The sequence below is a fragment of the Macrobrachium rosenbergii genome, chromosome 41 (genome assembly GCF_040412425.1).
Source record: "Macrobrachium rosenbergii isolate ZJJX-2024 chromosome 41, ASM4041242v1, whole genome shotgun sequence".
Taxonomy (NCBI): Eukaryota; Metazoa; Arthropoda; class Malacostraca; order Decapoda; family Palaemonidae; genus Macrobrachium; species Macrobrachium rosenbergii.
Window position 1 is genome coordinate 35494424 of NC_089781.1, and position 13908 is coordinate 35508331.

At 35.0% G+C, this 13908-nt stretch overlaps 1 protein-coding gene across 3 annotated transcripts in view; it reads left to right on the forward strand.

Moving 5' to 3' along the window:
• The window catches only part of LOC136826797 (ecdysone-induced protein 78C-like), a 454270-nt gene that overhangs the window by 253883 nt on the left and 186479 nt on the right, over nt 1–13908 (forward strand). For all 3 annotated transcript variants that reach the window (XM_067084235.1, XM_067084232.1, XM_067084233.1), the window contains exon 3: nt 8589–8698. In XM_067084235.1, the coding sequence (XP_066940336.1) occupies nt 8589–8698 (110 nt within the window). The remainder of the gene's footprint in view (nt 1–8588; nt 8699–13908) is intronic.

The window sequence follows — 13908 nt, forward strand, 5'->3', positions numbered from 1 at the left end:
ACATGGATAATTAGGATAGTCAGTAGAGTAATACCTGGGTAAAAGGGATAGTCAGTACCATAATACTTGGATAATTGGGAAAGTCAGTAAAGTAATACCTGGATAAAAGGGACAGCCACCACAGTAATAACTGGATAAATGGTACAGTCACTGCAGTAATACCTGGATAAAAGGGACAGTCAGCACAGTAATACATGGAAAGATGGGACAAACATCACAGTAATGTCTGGATAAATGGGACAGTTAGTACGAGGAGGCGCAGGAAAATTTTTCAGAGTCCTTCAGGGTTTTTCCGGGCAGCGCAGGGTTGGTCAGCTAGAATATATATATATATATATATATATATATATATATATATATATATGTGTGTGTGTGTGTGTGTGTGTGTGTATGTATATATACATTCATACATGTATATATATTTATATAGATATATGTATATACTGTAGTATGTACATATAATGCGTGCTTTTGTGTCTGCGTGTGTATATGTATAGCGTGGGCGCTCAGAGCCATTTGAACATGCTCCTAGAATGGTGCTGAGCCACCCCGGTGGAACAAATGTGACATCCATAGCATTGTCTTAATGATATTGAGAACGCTTTCCTTTCTTCTTTGAAAGAACTCAACTATCCATTATTTTACAGGTGAGAAAGCTGACAGAAATCTTCTCTAATCTGAATCTTTGATACAAGTTACTGGAGGATAATGAGGCCATCAAACCACCGTGTTGTTTTGCAGGACGAACACGCAAACACTCCCACCAACGTATATGGAGACATATATATGGGAATACTCATATACAAACGATAAATGCTCAAGTGCGTTACAGTGGGTTATGTTTCAAGCCTAATTTTAGAGTCAATGAAGATAACAATCACTTATTGGTTTGATGCAACCCCTCATTTAAATAACAAAACCTAATATATAAAGATAATATAAAGTATTATCTTCAAGCCTGGCAGCCTTGCACCTTCTAGGAAAACAAATGTTATCGCAGAAGAGTAGCTGTCACACTGCACTCGGGGCAAAAAATTTTATACTAATTATCATTTCAGAAAAGTAGCATTAACAGCATTTTTGTCAAATTCCTGGGTCTTGTTGACCGTAGCCCTATTAAGACCGTGATAAAATGAGTTTTGGTAAAACTATTTAAACATTCACAACGAAAGTTCCAATGCTCTAATGACTGGTCGTAAATAAGAAAATTTATTGTATGTTATGCATTTCTATTAGACATTTTAAACTTATTTCAGTAGATAAAAACCAAAGTCTCGGTTTTCTTCGCCTCCATAAATTTTTCCTTATAAAGTAAGCAGTGGTAATATTTACGTTAAGGTTTGGACATTTGATGACAATTACCCAATGCGTAAATTCGAATATTTTCAACCAATTTGTGTTCAATAAGTGTATTAATTTATTCTTATTTGAATTAGGCGCTGCTCTGCTTTTTTGCATTTTGGGTCTCATCAGCTAGTAGTGTGTTTATTTTCATTTATTAATCTGAAATTAACTTGCACATTGAACTTATTTAAATGGGAACGGAGAGAGAGAGAGAGAGAGAGAGAGAGAGAGATTGATACCCAACTTTCCTGCCCTTTTTCATTCTCTATTATATTACAAGTTTAGTATATGCGCGCAGGTTCCTCAGCAGCAAAAAGCTATTACGCTATATTTTATGATATATCGTAATTGTTGGGAATTCATCATCTCCCCACCACAGAATAAAAGGAATCTTTATTTTCACAAAACCACAGGCTGTAAAAGTACCAGTGGCGATTAAATTCCAAATACCCACAAAATAGCCATTAAGAAGTTCATTTGTCTTTGTAAGCCGATTGTCTTAAAATGTTCATCTCTGAATTACTGAGCGAATGCATCCAGTTGTAGCCTATATCTCTGAAAAAAAAGTTATATATATGATAGAGATAACGACGGCAGAAATTCTAAATTATGCATTTACTTTACAAATTTTCTTTAAAAAGCGATAAAAAATACTAAGGACTTTGTTTACCAGAGAGTCTTTCATCATTATCTTCATCATCATTGTTTTAATAGCTGTAATTGCTATTGTCCTAAATACGTTAGTCTTTATTTTTTTTTTATAAAAAACGCATATATAACAATCACAAGAAAAATTCCACGTCTTTGCAGTACAGTGAAGAGCAATGTTTTAGCATTTGGTTTTTCTTTCTAAAAAACAAGAAATTTCTCACACAACTTTGATCCTTAACCCCAATTGTTGAGTCTGGCAGCATACGAGTACTTCCATTTCCGTTACAAAAGATCAAACAGCCTGAATGTATTTACGACATTTTAATCTTCTCTTCACTGTCGCTACAGCAATTTGCTGAAACGTTTCTTCGTACAATTTCTTATTTTCCTATGGTTTATATTCTTCTCTATACACAGGAACTAAGAGCAAAGCATTATGTTCACAAAAATGTAAATAATAATTTTCCAAAACTTTTGCCACTCTTCCATCTCTAAACGTTGAACGATAATACGACACAATTTATCCAAGTCCTGAAAATCCTCCAAGTAATTGATATCTCTGGGGGAAACAAATTCACCAATTATATTCATTCAATTACCACAGGGAGAAACCGTTCCTGGAGACAAACGGCTAAATTGTAATTATTATTCAAAGACCCTCTTTACTCCAAGGCACGTTAGGGAAGAGGGTTACCCATGCCCCAGTTCACGCTTGGGCTTCTCTCCCTGTAAATAACTACCACGAAGAGCTGTGTTACTTTAGATGGGGAATTTCTTTTAAAAGGGAGAGAGAGAGAGAGAGAGAGAGAGAGAGAACGGATATATACTCCTCAAGTACTATGTCCATAAGAAAACTTTACCTAGAGAATTGAACCAATTTACAGTAGATATATATATATATACATATATATATATATATATATATATATATATATATATATATATGTATATATATTTATTTATTTATTTTAGTGCGTGTGTGTGTGTTTCTGTATGTATGTGTATATTCATAATTGTATGTATGTATGTGCAGAGAGAGAGAGAGAGAGAGAGAGAGAGAGAGAGGCGGGGAGATAGATAGACAGAGAAAGAGAGAGAGAGTAGTAAAAAGCATCGATAAAGGCAGAGGAGGATCTTGTTGGTAATAAGAGAGAGAGAGAGAGAGAGAGAAGAGAGAGAGAGAGAGAGAAAGAGAGAGAGAGAGAGGGGGCGGGGGGAGAGAGAAAGGCAAGGGAGTAGTCTGGAGACTCAAGCAGACCTTGGGAGAGACTTCTCTCTTATAATGACGCTTAGGAAGTCTGTTATTTGGATCGCTCGACTCTTTGTAGATAATTGTGACTATCTTGGATCTGTCACAAAACTGACAGCAGAGACAGAGAGAGAGAGAGAGAGATAGCACCTGAAGAGAGCAGGAGAATAAAAGAGATAAATCACGAAGCAGTGATAACAGAGTAAAATTAATATGACTGGAAAAGAGAAGATGAGTAGATCCGAAAAGATGGAAAGACGAAGCAAAGAAATGGATAAAAAAAACATTATTGGGAAAGATGAGGTAAACAAAGCGAAGACAGACAGACAGACTGACAGACTGACATACGGGCAGACTGACAGAAAAGAAAGCACAATAATAGCAGGTACCAGAATATAAAGTGCTGTTGCCAGAACTCCCACAAATGCACCGAGCAAGGAAAACCAGCTTTAAAGGAATCAATATGTTACATCCAAGTTACAAAAGTCTCTTGTCATTATCTCCATTAACATGGAGAATTCGCCCTTCCGGCATTGAAGTTTAAGGGTCATTTTCATGGATTTTTAAGTTGTCGATGGTTAAGCCACTGTTGCTGCTCATTGTTTCCTTGCTGACTGCAACAAATTCTTTCTTTCTTTTTATCTATTTTCGTCTTCTTTCGTTTTCTTGGCGACTTTGAAAGTTTTAAAAGATGTTCAAAGACAAATTGTTTTGACTTTGAGAACAGCATCAAGTCATGGATATAATGAAGCCTGTAGATATGTCACAAAGTTTTTGTAAGACCTTTCTCCACCACGTGATAGATTCCGTTCCATTATTTTTCAATGCCTTGTCAATCATTGATTAAGAACTTTTTGGTCATGTGTCGTTTCTTAGTCCCTGTTTTGAGTAAGATCTGGATATATGACCAGTTGTAAGTCAGCGATGATCCTCCTTCATAAATCTTCTTCATACAAAATTAATATCTGACGAAAAAGAATACACTGGTGAAAAATAAATCTTAGCCTGCATAAATTCATGTATGTATGCGCAGGAATATTCTTACAAACGGAAATATTACTAGAATGAACTGCATAATATATATATATATATATATATATATATATATATATATATATATATATATATATATATATATATATATATATATATATATATATATATATATATATATATATATATATAGTACATATAGATAGATAGATTTATATATATATATATATATATATATATATATATATATATATATATATATATATATATATATATATATATATATAAATATATATATACATTTATTTATATGTGCGTGTGCGTTTCCGTGTCAACATTTCCCCTTTATAGCCAGATACAGATAACAGCAGAGGAGGCGAAGGATGGAAAATTGATAAGCTATTATTTTGTAAAAAAAGAAGAAAAAAAAAGGCGTCATTCTATGACCTGCTAAGCACACTTTAGTTCCCTAACTGTCGAAATTGCACAGCAAAACAAACCTCCTGTTGTTTATACTTGAAAGACAGAAAATAAACACGTATATTCTAGAATATTCCACTGTGAACATTCTTTACAATGTACATCCACTTTTCCTACAAGTTTCCTGGGTTTTGCGTCTCCTGACTGTTTCAAATTTCAAAGAAAGTGAGAACCTTTATTAATCGTCTATGTAGGTATTTTCATGTTTGTGGGAAAATGTTGCTTGTAGGGCAAGGTAGATCCGTAAAATAAGACGGAATTGATAAGGATGCTACTTCTATAACTACGTTACCCAAGTTTGTCAATATATATATATATATATATATATATATATATATATATATATATATATATATATATATATATATATATATATATATATATATATATATATATATATATATATATATATATATATATATATATATATATATATGTATATATATATGTATATGCATGAACGTTTAGGTTCTGCAAATATTTTTATACTTAGGGCGTTCGAACGTGACTAGTGAACATACACACGAACATGGTGATACACAGAAAAATATATGCATGTGTGTATACATACATATATATATATATATATATATATATATATATATATATATATATATATATATATATACATATATATATACAGTATATATATATATATATATATATATATATATATATATATATATATATATATATATATATATATATATATATTACATGTATGTATACATACATGCATATATTTGTGTGTGTGTCACCATGTTAGTGTGTATGTTCACTAGTCACGTTCGAATGCCCTGCAAGTATAAAAATATTTGCAGAACCTAAACGTTTGAGCATCAAACGGACTTTTAAGCTTACGTGTATGGCATATAAATAATCGCATTCCTTATTTTTACAATTACAATAAAAATGTTTATCATTAAACAAAATAGCTTCCCTTTATTCATATTTCTATCAGTGACGGGAAAGCCCGTCCTTTTAAGGGAGTCCTTCATCAAAGTCTTTTGTCTCTTTATCATATCACAGAAAATAAATGTTATTTTTATTCGGTACTTTAGCGCGGCGTTTACATCAACTCAAAATCTGCATCACGTTCTCCAATTCTTTAGCTTTTTTTTTTTTCTCCTTAGTTTTTCTTAACCTCCTTGTCCAGCGCGGAGTTTGTTTTCCCTATTCTTGTAGTCATTATTTCTTTTCGGAAGACAAAAAAAAAAATCAGATGTTTTCCTTTCAACAAAGGTGATTTGTTCCAATTAGCAGCCATTGTATGCGACGGTAAACTTATTCATAAATCATCTCATAATTCCCTAAGATAAAAATGCCGTTTTATATCTGTTGGCGAACAAGTGAAAAGGGGAACAGAAGAAGAGGAAGAAGAAAAAGAAGACGAAGAAGAAAAAGAAGAAGAAGGCGATGATGAAAGCGAAATGAATGATGGTACAGGGGAAACAAAACGGGTAAAAACATCAGGGAAGAGATTGATAGATAATGAATACACGAGGGATAATGGAGGTAATCTCTTTTTTGGACTCTGATGCAGAGGAGGAGCAAAGGAACTGTTATTTTCATCAAATATTGTGGGGGAGAGAGAGAGAGAGAGAGAGAGAGAGTGAGAGAGAGAGAGAGAGAGAGAGATCAGGCTGCTTGCTGGGAATTCTATTCTTCATTCTGTTGTCTTTCCATCAACAAATGAGAAAGGTGAAATGACGTACAGTGGAACGTGACAAGAAAATCAGACACACAGTTTTCATCAGGTTTAAAGAGTTAGATCGACAACAAGGTTGAACTAAAAACAGTTCAGAAAGTTCAGTGAGAGAAAATAAAGAATGATTTTTTTATGAAATGTCAAAAAGCGTAGCATGAAAGAAAATTGAAAACAGTCAGAAGAAGCAAAGAAACAAACAGGGAAAGACATAAAAAAAAAAGACGTAACCCTAAATCTTAAATCAAGTCTTCAATGACGCAACCGGCTCCATCCTGCGTCGGTGATTTCCCTGTGTTATTATTCAAGAGCCGCAGTTGAACGTGCGGATCGTCATGATGAATGTGGATAATTGGTCGCCTTCTAATTTCATATAATTATCGGAGAGGTTTCTGCTGCTCGTGGGGCGAATCCTATGGGTTGTTCTGGCTCTGCCTCCTGCCGTGAGTTGCAAACGCCAGAGTTCGCGACGCCAGAGATTAGGGGATCCGCGGATTAGCTGGGGGAAAAAAGGGACATTTATTTAAGGGGAAAAAAGATGACCTGTCAGTTGAACTTATCTACTTTGTATTAGGAATCGTAAGAAAGAAAATTCGTAAAGAGAACGTTTATCCACCACAATACACCTGTTCGAATTGTGTCTATAACTCCAACACGTGCACGTTTAATTCTTCTATTGTCCATGTATATAAACATAAGAAATTTTCGTATAAAATCACCATACACTGCCATTCGGCTACAAAGAGATATCAGGCAAACATATAAAAATATACAAGATATTCTCTCTCTCTCTCTCTCTCTCTCTCTCTCTCTCTCTCTCTCTCTCTCTCCGTACCAACCCTTCAGCTTTAGGTAGCTTCCCAGCTCTCCATGCACGTCGGAGTAATTTATCTTGGTTCCACATTCCTCCATTTCCTACTTTACATTTCCTCTTTACTTCGTTTAAAGAATGAAACTCTTAGCATGGCAATTACGTACGAAGAGGAATGAAATCTGTCGTTGTCCAGAGAATTATTTCGCCCTCACTTAAAAGGAGGGAATGTTATTGAATGACTGTGATTTTTTTTTTTTTTTGTCTCTTCTGCTTTCTCCTCTCGTGAAATATCCAAACACAAGTTTGTCTTTTCTCGCTTCAGTGAGATATTTTATTATTTGTTTTGCTTTTATTCCCTGGTTCGACTTATGTTACACCAAGTATTTGAGACTCAAAAAAAAAATACCTTTTACACTGGTACACTATGCTTCTGGCTGAACTCCCAACCGCTGGAAAATTAATGCCCTTATTTTTCCGTCGATATTTTCATTGGCCTCTCGTAGCTATACTTTTCACCCTTTGGTTTTAAGGTCACTTCTTGCCTCCTTACTGTGGCTTACTGTCGACTTATTAACGAGTATTTAGACTAAAATGCAATTCTCTCTCTCTCTCTCTCTCTCTCTCTCTCTCTCTCTCTCTCTCTCTCTCTCCTCGTTCACTTACAATTATCCAACATTTTTATTTCTACGAATAAACTGTATCTTAGAATTACGCAGTGCCTTTTGAATAATACAAACCCAGATATTTTTCTTCTTAAGATACGTTTTAACTTTTATTTAATATGACGGTGAACTGTTATTCCCACAAGCGCACAGCATTCCTCTCTAGTTATTTATGCATTTCATAAATATTCCAGATTTTTTACCTAACCATAAATTGCTACTATAACGAAGCTAAGATAAATATCCCCACAGATATTCTTTCCTTTTATGGGTTTTGTAGCGCAGAATCATTCCTGCCAAAGACTCTCTCTCTCTCTCTCTCTCTCTCTCTCTCTCTCTCTCTCTCTCTCTCTCTCTCTCTCTCTCTCTCTCTATAACCATTTCATTATTAACTTGGCTTTTTCCTCCCCTAAATCTATCGCTGAATCCACAGTAGCTTTTATTTACCCTATTATTCTGCCATTGTTATTTTACGATCACTTGTCTAACAGCTACCACCTCTCTCTCTCTCTCTCTCTCTCTCTCTCTCTCTCTCTCTCTCTCTCTCTCTCTCTCCACGTAGCAAACACGTAACATTCTCGTAGGAAGTGTAAACCCCCGGTTACATTCATGATTACTTTCATCTATTCGGCGTGTGTAAGTAAGTGATGCGACGCCGAGACTCACCTGTTATTCTTGTCCTCTTTGCAGGGTGAAGCAGGAGCCCGGATCTCCTGGTTGCAGTAGCGAACCGCCAACTCCGGGTCCAATTTTGGACGACTCAGATCTCCACAATTCCTGTTCGCCAACCTCTTTGCACGGTGAGTGGTGACCTGTGGTAACATTCCCTTTGGACTCTTGCTTTCTTAATTTAAGGCTGACCTTTGACACCCACACCCGTTGGCTTCTTGGTGGGGAGAGGTTCCGCAAGGGGGTGGAGTCGAGCGTGTCTTTTGTGTTTATTATTATTATTATTATTATTATTATTATTATTATTATTATTATTATTATTTCATCTCTCAATAAGCAGTGTTTTATTGTTCTCGGTTATCATGTAAAAATCATGATACCTGTCTGTTATTTTTTCTTGTGAAACAATAACACCAAATACAATGCATGTAAAGCCCCATGTTTGTTGGTCAAAGGTCAAAACGATGTGAGCAAGTGCTAATTGAAACATTCATTAGTCTTGCACTAACGACGGTTATATTATTAAAACTGTGGGGGAAAAAGATTCGGCTTCCATGGAATATCTCGTGAACAGCCGGAACCTAATAATTGGAGCTGAAGTTAAGAAAAAAAAAAAGTTATTTATCCCAGGAATGGTGTTTCTAGTTGGTTTTAACAGTTGTTATCTTACTAGTTATTTTTTGTTCGGTTTTCGTAATTTTCGTGTCATATATTTTTTATCTGCCTGTACCCATATAAAAATGGGAAAAAAGCACGTTAAAACGAAGAAGAAGAAGAAGAACTCTCTTACCTATTCTTTTTTATCATTCATGGATGATATTAGTTAATCTCTTTCAAATAGGTTTTCACTTGAAAAGCTTCTACTTATGATGGCCTTCCATGTAACGCGCAATAATGAAACCTATTAATGAACAAACATCAGATATGTAGTATGATTACATTGCTGTACCGTACAGGCTACATAAAAAATTTTGATAGTCAATTCTTGAAATGTTTAAGAATAACAGACTCTGGCAGGGATCACATTAGTATCTGTTGCTTACCTGGGAAGATATGAATTTAAAAATAAAAACAAGATCTCAAAAAAGCTTAATAATAAAATTTAGTGCATGCTTTCAAGAGAGAGGTTGCAGTGTTGCTAACTGCAGCCAAGAGCCTCCTCAGTTAAATAGCTCTGGCACTAGAATGTGTCATCGCCTTCCTTGTCCGACATATTGAAAATGTCATTTTCATGAGGCAAAGAGTTTTTGGTTTTATATATGTATATATGTATATATATACATACATACATATTTATACGTAAGTGTGTGTGTGTTTGTGTGTATGAATGTGTGTGTTCGCGCTGGTGTGTGTAAATACGAGTATATGTGGAACATTTTTCCATTTGCAAGGCAATATAAACCGCTTTATTTTGCAAAAAAAAAAAACACACACACTTTGTAGGTTGTTAAATATGATTTTACGTCGTCATACGATTACCATTGAAGGAAAAAATTAGACATGAATAATTCACAGTCATATAATGAAAAATTGTGAGTATTGTAATTTGCAAACTTGTCAAAAGCAACCAGTTTCCCAGTGCGCCCCTTTTGAATAATTCATCATCATAATACAACATTCATCGCGGGTCGTCAATCAGATCATCAGCTATGTATGGATGGATATTCTCTTCAGGTGAAATCCGCGATGGGGAAAAAATGACGCCCTGTGTCAATCCCACACGAAATTGAAGTCATCGAGGACTTCCCTTAGAGTTTACCCAACGGCATCTCTTTCATCCGACGAAAAAGGCTGTCGACAGTCTCTCTCTCTCTCTCTCTCTCTCTCTCTCTCTCTCTCTCTCTCTCTCTCTCTTCAGCGCTTTTGCCTTTTTTATCCATTCTTATTTTTTTTGTGCTCCCACTGACGAAATGTCACTTAGATCCCACGTTCATGAAAAGGTTACATCAGTTCTAAAATTCCCAGCCTATTCGCCAGAGAGGATTTGAATTTCCTCTCAGCAAAATTGCGTTGTCAGGCATACTGTACATTTCATTCTTATATATATATATATATATATATAATATATATATCTATGTATATACTCTATATACTATATATATATATATATATATATATATATATATATATATATCCACTTCAGAATGGATTGCATCAGAAGGACACAGTCTTATGGCCTCTATAATTATATATAGGTGATATGGCAATCCCTTCAGAATTTTTTCTTGAGAATAATAGATACTGGCCTATTTACGGTGAAGTAGACTTGTGATATTATAATCTTGCCCATTTTTCTGTCCATAATAGATACTGGTGCCTTTACGGTCGGTAGACTTGTGATATTATAATATATATATATATACGAGCAAAACTCGGTCCAAGTAATCTATGAATATATATATATGTATGTATATATATATATATATATATATATATATATATATATATATATATATATATATATATATATGTATGTATGTGTGTGTGTGTGTGTATTATGTATGTATGTATGTATGTATATATACATACACATATATACATCATATATGTACAAAAGTGTGCGTATGTGTGTGTGTGTGTGTATGTAGATATATACTCAAGACAAAAAAACTGGAATCAATCAAAATGATTGAACGCATGGAGGCCAGTACAGGCAGACCCAATTAACATAATTATTAGAACATATTCATTTTACGGATTAATGGTATAATGTATTCATATTTGCAACATTAATACCGAAAAAAGGCATTATATATTCACTAATAACCGAACGACCGATATTTCAAAATAGCGTCTATTGTCATTTTAATAATTGCACTATTTTTTATGCTATGAAAAGGAATGTAATTTCATCCTGATATTCATTATTAATTAGAATTATTAATTAGAATGCCTCATCGAGCTGCATTTCACAAAATATCATTCTGTTATCCATATGAACTGACCCGTGGATGATAGAGAGATTTCAGCTTCCCTGAATAAGTTATGGACGCATTTAGGCGGCTCTGTCCATAATACTTGCTCGCGGCCGAAGGATCCCATTTGCTCTCTCTGCTCTGTCGCCGATTATAATCTGGCGCTTCCACGCCGTCACACGCAAGGCATTACGTCCACCTACTCTCTCAGTGTCGACGGCATTCGCATTCCTGCGTCTTTGCTTACGAGTCAGTCTGGTGACACTCGCTATGACAGATAGACTCAGGGAGTCTGGAAAATATCTTTGAATTCCCTTTTCCTGCTGATCAGACGTTGCCAAAATATTATTTTCCTTTCTCTGTTTCCAAACCAGTATTATAATGATTCAGGAATTGTACTGAGATTCCACTGAAGATTAATGTGATATTATATGATTACTTTTGATTTTTTTTTATTATAGGCAGTAGAGGAAATGAACCATGTCTTCTTTCATCTTGAGCAAAACCATTTAGTGCTTTATGGCCGCAAACCTTTAGTATAAAAACAGGAGCTAAAATTGTGTCCCACACTGATGGGGTGAATGAAAAGTGTTAGATTTAATGATAAGAAGAGTTTAGTTCGGTCTCCGAAGAGGCAATTTCAAAATATTTACCAGTTTTGTTTACTGAACATTTTACTGGTAACTTGAACCATTGGTTTCAATTCGTAAGATCTATACAGACTTGATCACACACTCTACAGTACAGTAAAGCCTTAGTTTTTAATCTAAACCGTAGATAACTTTTCAATCAAAAAGAAATTCTCCAGTACCTATTTTCATCCACCTACTGTAAAATCTATGTAAATTGGTGATGGCAAATTATTATCAAATCATTGACCTGGTATCTTGAAATTGTTTATTACCATATTTTTCTTCTTGTCATCCATCTATAAACTTTAAACAGTTATCATATTTTGGAGAATTTTTTTCACTTATAAATAAAAGCCATAAATAGTTTGGATTTTTCGGAGAAAAAATTTCTTGGCATAATAAGTATCTTACGTACGTTTGTATATCATATCGTCAATTGTTATAAAAAGGAATATTACAAAGCATTACTCATGAACTAGTAATACAGCTTAAAAGCTCTTTTAACAAATAATTGATATGAATACATTTTCATTAAATTAATAATTAATCTTACCAAACAGGACTATTTTCACAAGTGCATCAGGTAATCTTCCGTCACTTCTACTTTCGTTTGCGCTTTCAACTGTTACGTTGTTGATATTGTTGTTCTCCGTTCAGCCTCAACCTCCATTTGCCGTACTCGCTGGTGTAACAATTACTAGATTCGCTACATCTCCGTAGTTCTTCATTAGAGGGGTGGGTAGAGCTCTCGGCTAGCACGCTGTTGGCCCAGCATTCGAGTCTCCGACCGGTCAATGAAGAATTAGAGGAATTTATTTCTGGTTATAGAAATTCATTTCTCGTCATAATGTGGTTCGGATGTCCCGTTGCTAGGAAACCAATTGGTTCTTAGCCACGTAAAATAAGTCTAATCCTTCAGGCCAGCCCTAGGAGAGCTGTTAATCAGCTCAGTGGTCTGGTTAAACTAAGATATACTTAACTACATCTCCGTAAATACAAGACCATCATGTCTGGGATTCTTTACTGCCTTAATTCTCACTCTTTACTCTCCTCATCGCTGTGGACGAAACCATTTTCTCATCCAGTTAGATCGGAGTTGCATTCGCGACTCTTGATTGGATGACTCCGTAGAAAACAAAGACACCCGTCTCTGGTCAGTGACTTGCTCATTCTTTGGCTGCCAAATAAATGTTTAAACCCTTATTCCGAAACTTTCGTGGGATCAGCCACTTGATATACAACCTCAGAATGGTAATCAGCAGCGCTTCGAACCCCCTTACATAGTCTCACGCTCTCCAACTCCTTCGTCGCTCCATTTAGTCAGCACTTCTCTAACGCTTCTCCTTCCTCTCAAGTCAGCCATATGTCGTACCATTTTTACCAACCATCATCTCCGGTTTTCTGGACTTCACCAATCCACCTGCAAAGACTGGTCCAGCTTCTTCCCTACGATAACCCGCCAATTATGTTTACTTAGTTCACTAATTATTATCAATTATAGCAATGGCATTCACAAAGACTGAATAGACTGATACCATGAAATGCTTTATGTCATCTTTTTTTTTTTAATTAGTCTGTAAAAATTTCGATGGTTCAGGTACTGATATCTGGTCGAAGAATTCAGCACTTTGTTTCTCATTTTCAAAGAATGCTTACTTCAGCCTCTCGAATCCAGGTAAAAAAACCGCCACAGGTAAAAAATTCACAGGAAAAATCTCACAGGAAAAACGTCACCAAAATCTTTCCTAGATAGTGACCCCCAAAGGTTTTAATCCGGTATGTATCCACCTTTGC